Raw genomic sequence first — 16550 nt, forward strand, 5'->3', positions numbered from 1 at the left:
GTTCTGTTGGATGACCGAGTGTTCTGTTGGATGACCGAGTGTTCTGTTGGATGACCGAGTGTTCTGTTGGATGACCGAGTGTTCTGTTGGATGACCGAGTGTTCTGTTGGATGACCGAGTGTTCTGTTGGATGACCGAGTGTTCTGTTGGATGACCGAGTGTTCTGTTGGATGACCGAGTGTTCTGTTGGATGACCGAGTGTTCTGTTGGATGACCGAGTGTTCTGTTGGATGACCGAGTGTTCTGTTGGATGACCGAGTGTTCTGTTGGATGACCGAGTGTTCTGTTGGATGACCGAGTGTTCTGTTCCTATTGTATTAAAGGAGCAGTCTACACTCATAACAGCAGCCTTGTGATGCTCTCTGACCCACTAGAATGATTTAATAATAGCCCCGGCACTAGAACAACAGGCAGAGACAGAGCCAAGTTCCAACAGGTGTTAAGGTGATCATATAATAATTATAATAATAAGGGTCCTCTGAATGAGGAGTTAGTCTGTGGACTGGCTTTACATTTTCCAGTTACTGGCCCACCTCTCTAACCTGCGGGCTACTTTCAGTTGGCTTGTAGCCTTGCATTAAGACCGCGGCCAGGAGATCAGAGTTACTACATACTGTATATTCCTCATCTACAGTTCTGTTCTGAAAAAAAAAAACGGAAGGAAGTTTTCTGGGAGACGGAGGAAGTGATACCTCTGTATCCCGGAGACATCGGTCCCATTAATAAACTAGGATATTCTACAAGCAACAGACAGAAGACTGAACACACTCGCATCGTTAGCGAAGAGAAAGAGCAGTGAGAGGGAGGAAGAGGAGCAGGTAAAACCCCGCTCATATGTTTTGGTCTTCTGCATCTGACAGTCTTGTCCTGCCTCGCAAATTCACCAAAGTATCCTAAAATATTCCTCTTCCTTTCTGGTTTTATTTAAATTACACAACTTTCCCCCGGCCTTTATAGCCATATAGTCTAGTTAGGCAATAACATTAAAAAGTATATGTTTTATGGTAACAGCACTGTGACTTTAATTATGTTCGCGATTTTTCTTAACGTTAAGGTTTCCACGTTTAAACGTTCACAACCTTAGTTTTAATAAATTATTTGGTGACATGTGAACATATTTAGTATAGTTTTATCTAAAAAAGGATAACTTTTTGAATGTTTGACTATTTTTATTTTTTTATGAAATTCACTGAGGATGGTCCTACACTTCCTCCTCTGAGGAGCCTCCACTGGTTCTGAGAGAACGAGGAAGTGTTTCAGCCAGTGTTCTGAGAGAACGAGGAAATGTTTCAGCCAGTGTTCTGAGAGAACGAGGAAGTGTTTCAGCCAGTGTTCTGAGAGAACGAGGAAGTGTTTCAGCCAGTGTTCTGAGAGAACGAGGAAGTGTTTCAGCCAGTGTTCTGAGAGAACGAGGAAGTGTTTCAGCCAGTGTTCTGAGAGAACGAGGAAGTGTTTCAGCCAGTGTTCTGAGAGAACGAGGAAGTGTTTCAGCCAGTGTTCTAAGACCTACCTGCTGCCCCGTGTGTCGTATTGTCTCATGTTCTTGATGAAGTGGACCTTCTTCGCAGGGCGATGTCTGGGGGAGCCCAACAGGTTACGAGTCCGACTGTGGGGCAGAGAGAGAGAGAGAGAGAGAAGAGATAGAGTCATGAAACATGGAAACACAGCAGTCAAGAGCCAAGGATCCCCCACCTCAGAGTGTAATTCAGCTTCCAGTCTCAACAGTAATACATCATCATAGTCCCATCGGTTGCCATGGCAGCGTAATAGCAAGCAGTATAGGTTGCGCTCTCTCTGTTCATTTATAAATATATTAATAATTATTATAAAAACATTTTTGTTGGTGTTTTATCCAACAATAACAATGAAACCTGTGACCACCATGTATGTGTCTTCCCTGGGGGGGGAATTACATCTGTGACCACCATGTGTGTGTCTTCCCTGGGGGGGAATTACATCTGTGACCACCATGTGTGTGTCTTCCCTGGGGGGGTATTACATCTGTGAGGTGGACTTCAAAAAGTTGAGATTTGAGTAGAATTCTCCCTATCTCCCTCCCTCCCTGGGAAACATATGTTTACATTGTCAAAGCAAGTGAAATAGATAACAAAAGAGAAATAAACAATACAAATTAACAGTAAACATTACACTTACAAAAGTTCCCAAAAAATAAAGACATTTCAAATGTCATATTATGTGCATATAGTTAAAGTACAAAAAGGAAGTTAAATTAACATAAATATGGTTATCAAAAAGAAAGGAGGACCAAGGCACTCTTCATATAATTAATTAAAATGCCTTTATTAGTATGGCATGTTCAATAGAAACAAGGTTTTAAAAACCGACGCGTTTTGGCTGCATGGCCTTCGTCAGGGTTGTATTTACAATGGTGTTTGTTCTTCACTGGCTGCCCTTTGTGTGTCCTCTTTAATCTAACTCCACAACCCTACTTTTAAAAACCACTATTCTATCGGGCTGTTTTTCAAACTCTATTCTTCTTTAGTAGACAATTCATAGGATAAAATCACACATGAAAACGCAACCCAAAAAGGCCAGTTCAGTTGTGTTGAGGCGAGTTGTCAGCTCAGCTGATTGGGTGGTAGATAGTTGCATTCTATCCCCTTACCGCATGCATACACGCACACACACACACACACACACACACCTCTATTCTACTTATATAGGTTGGTTAACAAACACACTAGTCAGCAGAAGATAAAAGTATTTTCCACAGACAGACAGAAATGGAACATTCCAGCACATTTCCTCAGGCGTTCTTCAAAACACACATAAAACACACATATGATCTCCTGGGAACCCCATGTTGTGTGGTATGTCTGTTATACATATAGCTATGCAGACAGTGCCCAATGTGTTGTGTGGTATGTCTGTTATACATATAGCTATGCAGACAGTGCCCAATGTGTTGTGTGTTATTTTGCAGACATAAGGTTTGGGTTGACATGCGTGTTATTTTGCAGAGGGATATTTACATGGAAAAAGAGCCATGAGCACCAACATGTAAAGTTCATAAGAGCACATCAAAATAGGATGTCAAATGAAAGTTAAGAGTCTATATTATTTAATTTTTTAAATTTCTTTTTAGAAATGAAGGCATAGATAAATGTTTCATTCATTTTCCATCTTAAAAATGAGGCAGTCATTGCCTTCAGAAAGTAATCACACCCCTTGACATTTCCCACATTTAGTTGTTACAGTCTGAATTTACACACAATACCCCATAATGTCAAAGTGAGTTATAACCACTGAGATTTACTGCAAGTCGCAAAGTAAACAGGAGCTGCCGCCACTATTCCAGCATCATTTCAACATCATCAAATCACCTCTGCTTAGTCTAATACAGCGACAACTAAAAGATAACCAAAAGCTATTTAGTCCAATCAACGTAAGCTAAATAGGATGTGGCTGTCCATGATACTGATTTCTGCGTGCAAGTAGAAAAAAAACATGTTGACTCGCCCTACTTGTTGAGAAACGCCAATGCCATCTTCCTCTTTCATGTTGCCTAAACGATCTATGACTCTTGTCATAAAGTACACACTTAGTTTTTGCTGTCCTAGGCTACCTGGCTAAAATGCTTGCTCGCTAGCGTAACTTCCTTTTATGTGCAACGATGCGCCAGGCCAGCTAGATAACATTAGCCTAACGTTTCTACATCTAGCTAGATACTGAACTTCCATCCTCTCAGGCCAGGAGCACAACAATGTATGAATTAATGGTTGGATCAGAATCACCGTTATAATCATTGGCCAGTACGGAGTAAAACCACTGTCTTCATCCATGAAGTCCCTGTCTTCATCCATGGCTAATTTAGGAAAGGGTCCATTTTTAGCTAGTTAGCCACCGGAGAACAATCACAACGAGATGCAACAATTCAAGTTGTTTTCTGTCAATGATGTTTGGCTTCTGATGTGATTGGTGTGAAACCAAATCCAAACTGGCTTCCCTTGACACCTTCTTTATGGTGTTTGGTTTCTGACCGTTCACGGCTGAGCTCACTCAGTTTAGCTCAACGCTGATTGGCTATTTTATTTTATACATTTTTTTATCAAGTTTTTTTAACCAAATACTTGCTGGCTTCCCTTGCATTCAATAGAACGGGTGACAACAATGTCATACTCTTTTTGACCAGATAACATCGGATAGATGTGCCTACTGAGAAAGAGCGGGAGCTGTTTCATTCACTCTGATGCTTTCTCCGGTAACATACATTCAGCCTCTTGTGAATTAAAAGGACATTTCTGAAACACACAGAGATGAAAGATAGATGTTGTTTTTGTTGTATAATATACACTACCGTTCAAAAGTTTGGGGTCACTTAGAAATGTCCTTGTTTTTTAAAGAAAATTACATTTTTTGTCCATTAAAATAACATCAAATTGATCAGAAATACAGTGTAGACTTTGATAATGTTGTAAATTACTATTGTAGCTGGAAACAGCTGATTCTTTATGGAATATCTACATAGGTGTACAGAGGCCCATTATAAGCAACCATCACTCCTGTATTCCAATAGCACGTTTTATTTTATTTTATTTTTTTACCTTTATTTAACTAGGCAAGTCAGTTAAGAACAAATTGTTATTTACAATGACGGCCTAGGAACAGTGAGTTAACTGCCTTGTTCAGGGGCAGAACAGCAGATTATTACCTTGTCAGCTCTGGGATTTGATCTTGCAACCTTTCGGTTACTAGTCCAACGCTCTAACCACTAGTCTACCTGCCGCCCCTACGTTGTGTTAGCTAATCCAAGTTTATCCTTTTAAAAGGCTAATTGATCATTAGAAAACCATTTTGCAATTATGTTAACATAGCTGAAAACTGTTGTTCTGATTAAAGAAGCAATAAAACAGTCCTTCTTTAGACTAGTTGAGTATCTGGAGCATCAGCATTTGTGGGTTCGATTACAGGCTCAAAATGGCCAGAAACAAAGACAGGTCTGCTGATACTCGTCAGTCTATTCTTGTTCTGAGAAATTAAGGCTATTCCATGCGATAAATTGCCAAGAAACTGAAGATCTTGTACAACGCTGTGTACGGCTCCCTTCACAGAACAGCGTAAACTGTCTCTAACCAGAATAGGAAGAGTGGGAGGCCCCGGTGCACAACTGAGCAAGAGGACAAGTACATTGGAATGTCTAGTTTGAGAAACGGACACCTCAAATCCTCAACTGGCAGCTTCATTAAATAGTACCCGCAAAACACCAGTCTCAACGTCAAAAGCGAAGAGGCGTCTCCGGGATGCTGGCCTGTGTTCTTTTGCCCATCTTAATCTTCTATTTTTATTGGCCATTCTGAAATATGGCTTTTTCTTTGCAACTCTGCCTAGAAGGCCAGCATCCCGGAGTCGCCTCTTCACTGTTGACGTTGAGACTGGTGTCCAATCTACACACAATACCCCATAATGACAAAGCAAAAACAGGTTTTTAGATTTTTTTGCAAATTTATTAAATAATAATAACTGAAATATCACATTTACTCAGCACTTTGTTGAAGCACCTTTGGCAGCGATTACAGTATTGAGTCTTTGTTACGACGTTACAAGCTTGGCACACCTGTATTTGGAGAGTTTCTCCCATTCCTCTCTGCAGATCCTCTCAAGCTCTGTCAGGTTGAATGAGGAGCGTTGCTGCACAGCTATTTTCAGGTCTCTGCAGAGATCCTTGATCGGGTTCAAGTCCAGGCTCTGGCTGGGACATTCAGAGACTTGTCCCGAAGCCACTCCTGTGTTGTATTAGATCTGTGCTTAGGATCGTTATCCTGTTGGAAGGTGAACCTTCGCCCCAGTCTGAGGTCCTGAATGCCCTGGAGAAGGTTTTCATCAAGGATCTCTGTACTTTGCTCCGTTCATCTTTCTCTAGATCCTGACTAGTCTCCCAGTCCCTTCCGCTGAAAAAAATCCCACAGCATGATGCTGCCACCACCATGCTTCACCGTAGGAATGGTGCCAGGTTTCCACCAGAAATTATGCTTGGCATTCAGACCAAAGAGTTAAATATTGGTTTCATCAGACCAGAGAATCTTGTTTCTCATAGTCGGAGAGGCTTCAGTCTGGCCACTCTACCATAAAGACCTGATTGGTGGAGTGCTACAGCGATGGTTGTCCTTCTGGAAGGTTCTTCCATCTCCACAGAGGAACTCTGGAGCTCTGTCAGAGTGACCACCGAGTTCTTGGTCACTTCCCTGACCAATGCCCTTCTCCGCTTTCTTCCATTTAAGAATGATGGTGGCCACTGTGTTCTTGAGGACCTTCAATGCTGCAGAAATGTTTTGGTACCCTTCCTCAGATCTGTGCCTCAACACAATCCTGTCTTGGAGCTCTACGGACAATTCCTTCGACATCATGGCTTGGTTTTTGCTCTGACATGCACTGTCAACTGTGGGACCTTATATAGACAGGTTTGTGCCTTTCCAAATCATGTCCAATCAATTGGATTTACCACAGGTGGACTCCAAGTCGTAGAAACATTTCAATGATAATCAATGGAAACAGGATGTACCGGAGTTCACTTTCGAGTCTAATAGCAAAGGGTCTGAATACTTATGTAAATAATAAAAATAAAAAATAAAAATTATACATTTGCAAACATTTCTAAAAACTTGTTTTCTCTCTGTTATTATGGGGTGTTGTGTGTAGATTGATAACAAAAACAATTAAAATAATTTTAGAATAAGGCTGTAACGTAACAAAATGTTGAAAACGTCAAGAGGTATGAATACTTTCTGAATACACTGTAGGTTTAACCCTTAGAACTGTACAATCTCCCTCTGCTGTGTTCTGTTGCTCTCTATCCCCTCCCCCCTCTCTATCCCCTCCCCCCTCTATCTATCCCCTCCCTCCCATCTATCCCCTCCCCCCTCTATCTATCCCCTCCCTCCGTCCCTCTCTGTATATCTATCCCCTCCCTCCCTCCCATCTATCTATCTATCCCCTCCCCCCTCTATCTATCCCCTCCCTCCCTCCCATCTATCTATCTATCCCCTCCCCCCATCTATCTCTCTATCCCCTCCCCCCATCTATCTCTCTATCCCCTCCCTCCGTCCCTCTCTGTATATCCCCTCCCCCCTCTATCTATCCCCTCCCTCCGTCCCTCTCCGTCTATCCCCTCCCCCCTCTATCTATCCCCTCTATCTATCCCCTCCCTCCCTCCCATCTATCTATCTATCCCCCCCCCCTCTCTATCTATCCCCTCCCTCCCATCTATCTATCTATCCCCTCCCCCCCATCTATCTCTCTATCCCCTCCCCCCCATCTATCTCTCTATCCCCTCCCTCCGTCCCTCTCTGTATATCCCCTCCCCCCTCTATCTATCCCCTCCCTCCGTCCCTCTCCGTCTATCCCCTCCCCCTCTATCTATCCCCTCTATCTATCCCCTCCCTCCCTCCCATCTATCTATCTATCCCCTCCCTCCGTCCCTCTCTATCTATCCCCTCCCCCCTCTATCTATCCCCTCCCTCCCTCCCATCTATCTATCTATCCCCTCCCCCCATCTATCTCTCTATCCCCTCCCTCCGTCCCTCTCTGTATATCCCCTCCCCCCTCTATCTATCCCCTCCCTCCGTCCCTCTCCGTCTATCCCCTCCCCCCTCTATCTATCCCCTCTATCTATCCCCTCCCTCCCTCCCATCTATCTATCTATCCCCTCCCCCCTCTATATATCCCCCCCCCCTCTATCTATCCCCTCCCTCCCATCTATCTATCTATCCCCTCCCCCCCATCTATCTCTCTATCCCCTCCCTCCGTCCCTCTCTGTATATCCCCTCCCCCCTCTATCTATCCCCTCCCTCCGTCCCTCTCCGTCTATCCCCTCCCCCCTCTATCTATCCCCTCTATCTATCCCCTCCCTCCCTCCCATCTATCTATCTATCCCCTCCCCCCTCTATATATCCCCTCCCCCCTCTATCTATCCCCTCCCCCCTCTATCTATCCCCTCCCTCCCTCCCATCTATCTATCTATCTCTCTATCCCCTCCCCCCCATCTATCTCTCTATCCCCTCCCTCCGTCCCTCTCTGTATATCCCCTCCCCCCTCTATCTATCCCCTCCCTCCGTCCCTCTCCGTCTATCCCCTCCCCCCTCTTCTATCCCCCCTCTCTGCCCCTCCCCCCCTCTATCTATCCCCTCCCCCCCTCTATCTATCCCCTCTCTATCTATCCCCTCTCTATCTATCCCCTCTCTATCTATCTCCTCCCCTCTCTGCCCCCCTCCCTCTCTATCTATCCCCTCCCCCCTTCTATCTATCCCCTCCCCCCTTCTATCTATCCCCTCCCTCTCTGCCCCCCTCCCTATCTATCCCCTCCCCCCTATCTATCCCCTCCCTCCCTCTATCTATCCCCTCCCCCCTTCTATCTATCCCCTCCCTCTCTGCCCCCCTCCCTCTATCCCCTCCCCCCCTATCTATCCCCTCCCTCCTCTATCTATCCCCTCCCCCCCTCCCTCCTCTATCTATCCCCTCCTCTATCCCCTCCCTCCTCTATCTATCCCCTCCCCCCCTCTATCCCCTCCCTCTCTGCCCCCCCCCCTCTATCCCCTCCCTCTCTGCCCCCCCCCCCCCCTCTATCTATCCCCTCCTCTATCTATCTATCCCCTCCCTCCGTCCCTCTCTGTCCCCCCCCCCTATCTATCCCCTCCATGCCTCTCTGTCTCCCTCACCCCCCCCCCCCCCCCTCCTCCTCTTGGTCTGTCTATCTGTTGTTTGTAATCAGAGGTACTGAGCCGACTGAGGATCAGTGTGCTGATCTTTGTTTAAGGTCTCAGGGGCTGCCAGCCGTCAATCAGCGGCTGTGTGACGTCACCGTCTGGGGCTTTAGATTAAATACCCTTACAGCAGTGCTGTTAGGACTGTAGCACTAGGCAGCATCCTAGTGGACTGGGACACCACGGACTGACAAATTGAAACCCGACCGCCAACGAAAATTACAATCCGTTTTTGTATTAGCATTACGCAATGACTTTTAAAAATTCACAGATTTAAAAATCCCTATCCTAACATTTTCCTCTTACTTGGTGGTCAAAGGATGGCTGACATCAATTTAAATACATTATCCCATTTAATTTAAATACATTATCCCATTTAATTTAAACACATTATCCCATTTAATTTAAACACATTATCCCCTTCAATTTAAACACATTATCCCCTTCAATTTAAACACATTATCCCATTTCATTTAAATACATTATCCCATTTCATTTAAACACATTATCCCATTCAATTTAAACACATGATCCCATTCAATTTAAACACATGATCCCATTCAATTTAAACACATGATCCCATTCAATTTAAACACATGATCCCATTCAATTTAAACACATGATCCCATTTAATTTAAATACATGATCCCATTTAATTTAAATACATGATCCCATTTAATTTAAATACATGATCCCATTTAATTTAAATACATTATCCCATTTAATTTAAATACATTATCCCATTCAATTTAAATACATTATCCCATTCAATTTAAATACATAATCCCATTTAATTTAAATACATAATCCCATTTAATTTAAATACATAATCCCATTTAATTTAAATACATAATCCCATTTAATTTAAATACATTATCCCATTTAATTTAAATACATTATCCCATTTAATTTAAATACATTATCCCATTTAATTTAAATACATTATCCCATTTAATTTAAATACATTATCCCATTTAATTTAAATACATTATCCCATTTAATTTAAATACATTATCCCATTTAGTGAGAAAAGTGCAGCCTGATAACTCCAGGTGTCTCAGGTGGCACCCTATTCCCAATGGGCCTGTCTTGCCTAATAATGTCCCCTGGCCAAAAAGTGTCCCCCTCCGCATCACAATGGGATTTGATGAACTATTAGCGTACGTTGCTATATCAACGGTGAGACGACCTAACGATTAGAATTTTGGCGATCATTACAGCCTAAATGACGTTCTTTTCATCAAGAATATTTAGAAGATAAATACACAAAAGCAGAGGACTAACGGTCAAGAGGGAATAAACGATCAATGAGTCAGAGACATGGGAAGATTTTGTCTAGGCATTGAGCCTAAAACAGGATACTTGTGATTTGGCCACTGGCCCAATTTTATTGCAAGGAATTCTAATTGGTCAACCACCGGCTGGGGATGGGTTATAAAACTACATCCTGTCTCTTTGTACTGTGGAGACTCACTGAGGACAGGGGAGAATGAAAATCTACATCTCAGCATAACATCCATGAATTGTCCTCTTTGAATAAACCAATTTTCCCCCCCCTGATTTGCTTTGGGGTGTTATTGAAGAGTAACATCAACTGCACTATGCAAACAAGGCCTATTTTGCGTGACAATTTTCTCGGTTTAAACAAGTTTTGTTTAACTAATCAAATTAAAACATTACTTCAAAACTACTGTTGGGTACCATGTTAACTTTATAACATGAAATCCATGTCTTAAAACATTACTACGTTTCAGAAATGGCAAAGAAAACTAATAATTTGCTATGACACAATAGAATTGCAGTAGTCCCCTATTATGATTCCTTTTGTTCTATCTCACATAGCTGATCAGTACACCCTTGTGGTGAATAATGTGGAACAAAGAAATACAAATCAAAGGATCCCTTATAACTTACAATAATGAACACCTTGGGAATCAGCTGTGAAAACCAACCTGGCAATACGTAAGATTTGAATACATAAAACAGTTGTAACAGTTGTGTCATTCATTTATTTTTTCACAGATTTATTTTTGTACACTCACATGGCAATCAAACATTTTATGTGCCCAGTATGATAGAGCAAAATATTATTCTTAGCAGATAATGACAACAACAGTAGCTGCAGGGTGGTTGGTAATGGAGGACATTAGGTGGATCCACATCTGGGTGTTGGGCACAACCCTCTGGGTCCTGGAGAACAGGAGAAGAGTTAAAGGGGACAGGGTAGGAGACAGAGACGCAAACACACAGGTAAACCCAGTAAAGAGATAAAATTTGATGGATTAGTGCAGTGTTATAAAATGGGAGATATGTACTTTTCAACACTTTTGGAAGGTATAACCTCAACTCAAGCTGGTCCCCCTCCGACTGAGAGCACAGAGAATCAGACTGATCTAAACTCACACTGGCTCTGGTAGATGGGATACCTCCTGGGGGGCTCAGACAGTCGATGGTCCTGAAGTCATTTGGAGGTACATTTTTATAAGCTCAGCATATCTACCATTTCTTGCTTTTCTCAAAATGTCAACCAAAGCTTTACATAGTTTGTCTCACGCGCTTCACCGAAGGGTGTCAGTCCTTTCAGTGGTTGATTGTCCAAACTGGAGAAGATCGGTGGCTTCCACCGAGGTAACCCTTGGAAGACAAAAGAGAAAAATATCACTGTTCAGGGGAAACTAAAACTAGCGTCAGGTTATTTTGTGTGCAAATGCAAATGGTTATTATCTGAGATTTTATATTCACTTTAACAGATGGTGACCTCAGCTAGGAGTGAAAGAGCAGCGAGGTTTCCCAGGTCTCGCCTTCCTTTAGTTCTTCTTCCAAACCAAGTATCCAAGATGGCGTAGCAGTCGGATGTGTCTTTGTCCTGTCTTGTCCCGTGTAAATAGTATTCGTATTTTTCGTATACATTTCGTATACATTTTAATTTCACTTTCCATCTAGGAACTGAATATACATTCCTACATTCCGCCTCACCCAATGTGGTACGGACCTGCTATTTTTTTTATATACTTTAGAACCGTAACCCCAATCAGAAGCTAGCCAGATAACTAGCTACTAGCTAGTAGTCAGTTAGCCACTGCTGCGGTCTTCGCCCTTAACTCGGACACAGCCAGCTTCAATACCGGGCCAATACCTGCCAGTCTGCAAGCGCGATATCAACCCAGAGCATATAGGACTGCTTTTTCTCTACCACATCACCGGATTCCTGACGCAAGCTCTGGACAATTACACCGTATTATCACAGCTAGCTAGCTGCAACCGAGTGGCTACTACTGGCTAACACCTCTGTCCCGAAGCAAGCACCAGTTAGCCTTGAGCTAGCCTCGAGCTAGGCCCATCTGCCGGCTAGCCGAAGAGGTCTACCAGCTAGCGCAGTTAGCGCCACTGCCACGAAGCTAGCACCAGTTAGCAAACACAATTCTACAATTCACAACCTCTCTTTCGCCATTCGGCTTGGATTCTCTGGATTCTCTGTCGACACGACCACGTCTGAGCAGACCCCCTCCGTCTGAGCAGACCACCCCCCGGGCTACTAACTTTAAACGCCGCGTGCTAGCTTAGTGGAGGCCTCCCTGCTCCATCTACGGCTGCCCCCTGGACACTATGATCACTTGGCTACATAGCTGATGCATGCTTGACTGTCCATTAATTCACGGTACTCCATTCTGTTTATTTGTGTTTTATCTGTCGGCTCTGTGCTTTAACTCAGGATCTGTGTGTAGTTAATCCGACCCTCTCTGCCTAGTCGTCGCCATTTTTACCTGTTGTTGCTGTGTTAGACTAGCACCCTGTTATTGCTGCTGTTATCTTACCTGTTGTTTTAGCTAGCTCTCCCAATCAAGACCTGCAATCACTTTATGCCTTATTGTATGTCTCTCTCAAATATCAATATGCCTTGCATACTGTTGTTCAGGCTAGTTTTCATTATCATTGTTTTGGTTTGCAATGGACCCTGTAGTTCCACTCTCCGTACCTCTGATACCCCTTTTGTCCCACCCCCCACACATGCGGTGACCTCACCCATTGAGACCAGCATGTCCAGAGATACAACCTCTCTTATCATCACCCAGTGCCTGGGCCTGCCTCCGCTGTACCCGCGCCCCTCCATACCCCTGTCTGCACATTATGCCCAGAATCTATTCTACCACGCCCATAAATCTGCTCCTTTTATTCTTTGTCCCCAACGCTCTAGGCGACCAGTTTTGATAGCCTTTAGCCGCACCCTCATCCTACTACTCCTCTGTTCCTCGGGTGATGTGGAGGTAAACCCAGGCCCTGCATGTCCCCAGTCACCCTCATTTGTTGACTTCTGTGATCGAAAAAGCCTTGGCCTCATGCATGTCAACATCAGAAGCCTCCTCCCTAAGTTTGCCTTACTCACCGCTTTAGCACACTCTGCCAATCCTGATGTCCTTGCCGTGTCCGAATCCTGGCTTAGGAAGGAAGGCCACCAAAAATTCTGAGATTTCCATACCCAACTATAACACTTTCCGTCAAGATAGAACTGCCAAAGGGGGAGGAGTTGCAATCTACTGCAGAGATAGCCTGCAAAGTTCTGTCATACTTTCCAGGTCTATGCCCAAACAGTTCGAACTTCTAATTTTAAAAATTAATCTCTCCAGAAATAAGTCTCTCACTGTTGCCGCCTGCTACCGACCCCCCTCAGCTCCCAGCTGTGCCCTGGACACCATCTGTGAATTGATCGCTCCCCATCTAGCTTCAGAGTTTGTTCTGTTAGGTGACCTAAACTGGGATATGCTTAACACCCCGGCAGTCCTACAATCCAAGCTTGATGCCCTCAATCTCACACAAATCATCAAGGAACCCACCAGGTACAACCCTAAATCCGTAAACATGGGCACCCTAATAGACATTATCCTGACCAACCTGCCCTCCAAATACACCTCTGCTGTCTTCAATCAAGATCTCAGCGATCACTGCCTCATTGCCTGTATCCGCCACGGGTCCGCGGTCAAACGACCACCCCTCATCACTGTCAAACGCTCCCTAAAACACTTCTGCGAGCAGGCCTTTCTAATCGACCTGGCCCGGGTACCCTGGAAGGATATTGACCTCATCCCGTCAGTTGAGGATGCCTGGTCATTCTTTAAATGTTACTTCCTCACCATATTAGACAAGCATGCTCCGTTCAAAAAATGCAGAACCAAGAACAGATATAGCCCTTGGTTCACTCCAGACCTGACTGCCCTCGACCAGCACAAAAACATCCTGTGGCGAACTGCAATAGCATCGAAGAGCCCCCGCGATATGCAACTGTTCAGGGAAGTCAGGAACCAATACACGCAGTCAGTCAGGAAAGCAAAGGCCAGCTTTTTCAAGCAGAAATTCGCATCCTGTAGCTCTAACTCCAAAAAGTTCTGGGATACTGTAAAGTCCATGGAGAACAAGAGCACCTCCTCCCAGCTGCCCACTGCACTGAAGCTAGGTAACACGGTCACCACCGATAAATCCGTGATAATCGAAGACTTCAACAAGCATTTCTCAATGGCTGGCCATGCCTTCCTCCTGGCAACTCCAACCTTGGCCAACAGCCCCGCCCCCCCGCTGCTACTCGCCCAAGCCTCCCCAGCTTCTCCTTTACCCAAATCCAGATAGCAGATGTTCTGAAAGAGCTGGAAAACCTGGACCCATACAAATCAGCTGGGCTTGACAATCTGGACCCCCTATTTCTGAAACTGTCCGCCGCCATTGTCGCACCCCCTATTACCAGCCTGTTCAACCTCTCCTTCGTATCATCTGAGATCCCCAAGGATTGGAAAGCTGCCGCGGTCATCCCCCTCTTCAAAGGGGGAGACACCCTGGACCCAAACTGTTACAGACCTATATCCATCCTGCCCTGCCTATCTAAGGTCCTCGAAAGCCAAGTCAACAAACAGATCACTGACCATCTCGAATCCCACCGTACCTTCTCCGCTGTGCAATCCGGTTTCCGAGCCGGTCACGGGTGCACCTCAGCCACGCTCAAGGTACTAAACGATATCATAACCGCCATCGATAAAAGACATTACTGTGCAGCCGTCTTCATCGACCTGGCCAAGGCTTTCGACTCTGTCAATCACCATATTCTTATCGGCAGACTCAGTAGCCTCGGTTTTTCTAATGACTGCCTTGCCTGGTTCACCAACTACTTTGCAGACAGAGTTCAGTGTGTCAAATCGGAGGGCATGTTGTCCGGTCCTCTGGCAGTCTCTATGGGGGTACCACAGGGTTCAATTCTCGGGCCGACTCTTTTCTCTGTATACATCAATGATGTTGCTCTTGCTGCGGGCGATTCCCTGATCCACCTCTACGCAGACGACACCATTCTATATACTTCCGGCCCTTCCTTGGACACTGTGCTATCTAACCTCCAAACGAGCTTCAATGCCATACAACACTCCTTCCGTGGCCTCCAACTGCTCTTAAACGCTAGTAAAACCAAATGCATGCTTTTCAACCGTTCGCTGCCTGCACCCGCACGCCCGACTAGCATCACCACCCTGGACGGTTCCGACCTAGAATATGTGGACATCTATAAGTACCTAGGTGTCTGGCTAGACTGCAAACTCTCCTTCCAGACTCATATCAAACATCTCCAATCCAAAATCAAATCAAGAATCGGCTTTCTATTCCGCAACAAAGCCTCCTTCACTCACGCCGCCAAACTTACCCTAGTAAAACTGACTATCCTAACGATCCTCGACTTCGGCGATGTCATCTACAAAATAGCTTCCAACACTCTACTCAGCAAACTGGATGCAGTTTATCACAGTGCCATTCGTTTTGTTACTAAAGCACCTTATACGACCCACCACTGCGACCTGTATGCCCTAGTCGGCTGGCCCTCGCTACATGTTCGTCGTCAGACCCACTGGCTCCAGGTCATCTACAAGGCTATGCTAGGTAAAGTGCCGCCTTATCTCAGTTCACTGGTCACGATGGCTACACCCACCCGCAGCACGCGCTCCAGCAGGTGTATCTCACTGATCATCCCTAAAGCTAAAACCTCATTTGGACGCCTTTCCTTCCAGTTCTCTGCTGCCTGCGACTGGAACGAATTGCAAAAATCTCTGAAGTTGGAGACTTTTATCTCCCTCAACAACTTTAAAAATCTGCTATCCGAGCAGCTAACCGATCGCTGCAGCTGTACATAGTCCATCTGTAAACTACCCACCCAATTTACCTACCTCACCCCCCATACTGCTTTTATTTATTTACTTTTCTGCTCTTTTGCACACCAGTATCTCTTCTTGCACATGATCATCTGATGATTTATCACTCCAGTGTTAATCTGCTAAATTGTAATTATTCGATTTATTGCCTACCTCATGCCTTTTGCACACATTGTATATAGATTCTCTTTCTTTCTACCATGTTATTGACTTGTTTATTGTTTACTCCATGTGTAACTCTGTGTTGTCTGTTCACACTGCTATGCTTTATCTTGGCCAGGTCGCAGTTGCAAATGAGAACTTGTTCTCAACTAGCCTACCTGGTTAAATAAAGGTGAAATAAAATTTAAATTTTTTTTTCGCCCTGATGTCGTAGCACTCAGTCCCCGTTTTTGATTCTGCTCCGGAAGCTCTCTCCTTCCGTTTCTCCTGCGCCGTGTCCATCCATGTTCAGTCTCACCTTGATTGATAACAGGAATAAATGCAATTATATTTCCTATTACAATTACATTTCTTACATATCTCTTGAAGGGCCAGAAAAAAAATACATGAACATGTCCACCATCGCCTTGGAGGTGACCTCACCAGTCTCATCCTTGATGTGTATCACACAAAAATAAACATCTATTTTTGATTCTGTTAGGTTCTAATTCTCAGA

At 44.5% G+C, this 16550-nt stretch overlaps 1 protein-coding gene across 3 annotated transcripts in view; it reads right to left on the reverse strand.

Annotated features, from left to right (window-relative positions):
* LOC139557900 (CDK5 and ABL1 enzyme substrate 2-like) overlaps window positions 1-16550 on the reverse strand; it is an 82239-nt gene that overhangs the window by 47828 nt on the left and 17861 nt on the right. For all 3 annotated transcript variants that reach the window (XR_011671488.1, XM_071373225.1, XM_071373224.1), the window contains exon 2: window positions 1511-1606. Coding sequence is in view for 2 of the 3 variants with exons in the window: in XM_071373225.1 (XP_071229326.1) it covers window positions 1511-1606 (96 nt within the window). In the remaining variant the exon portion in view is untranslated. The remainder of the gene's footprint in view (window positions 1-1510; window positions 1607-16550) is intronic.

This window comes from Salvelinus alpinus, chromosome 28, assembly GCF_045679555.1.
Source record: "Salvelinus alpinus chromosome 28, SLU_Salpinus.1, whole genome shotgun sequence".
In the NCBI taxonomy this organism is placed as follows: Eukaryota; Metazoa; Chordata; class Actinopteri; order Salmoniformes; family Salmonidae; genus Salvelinus; species Salvelinus alpinus.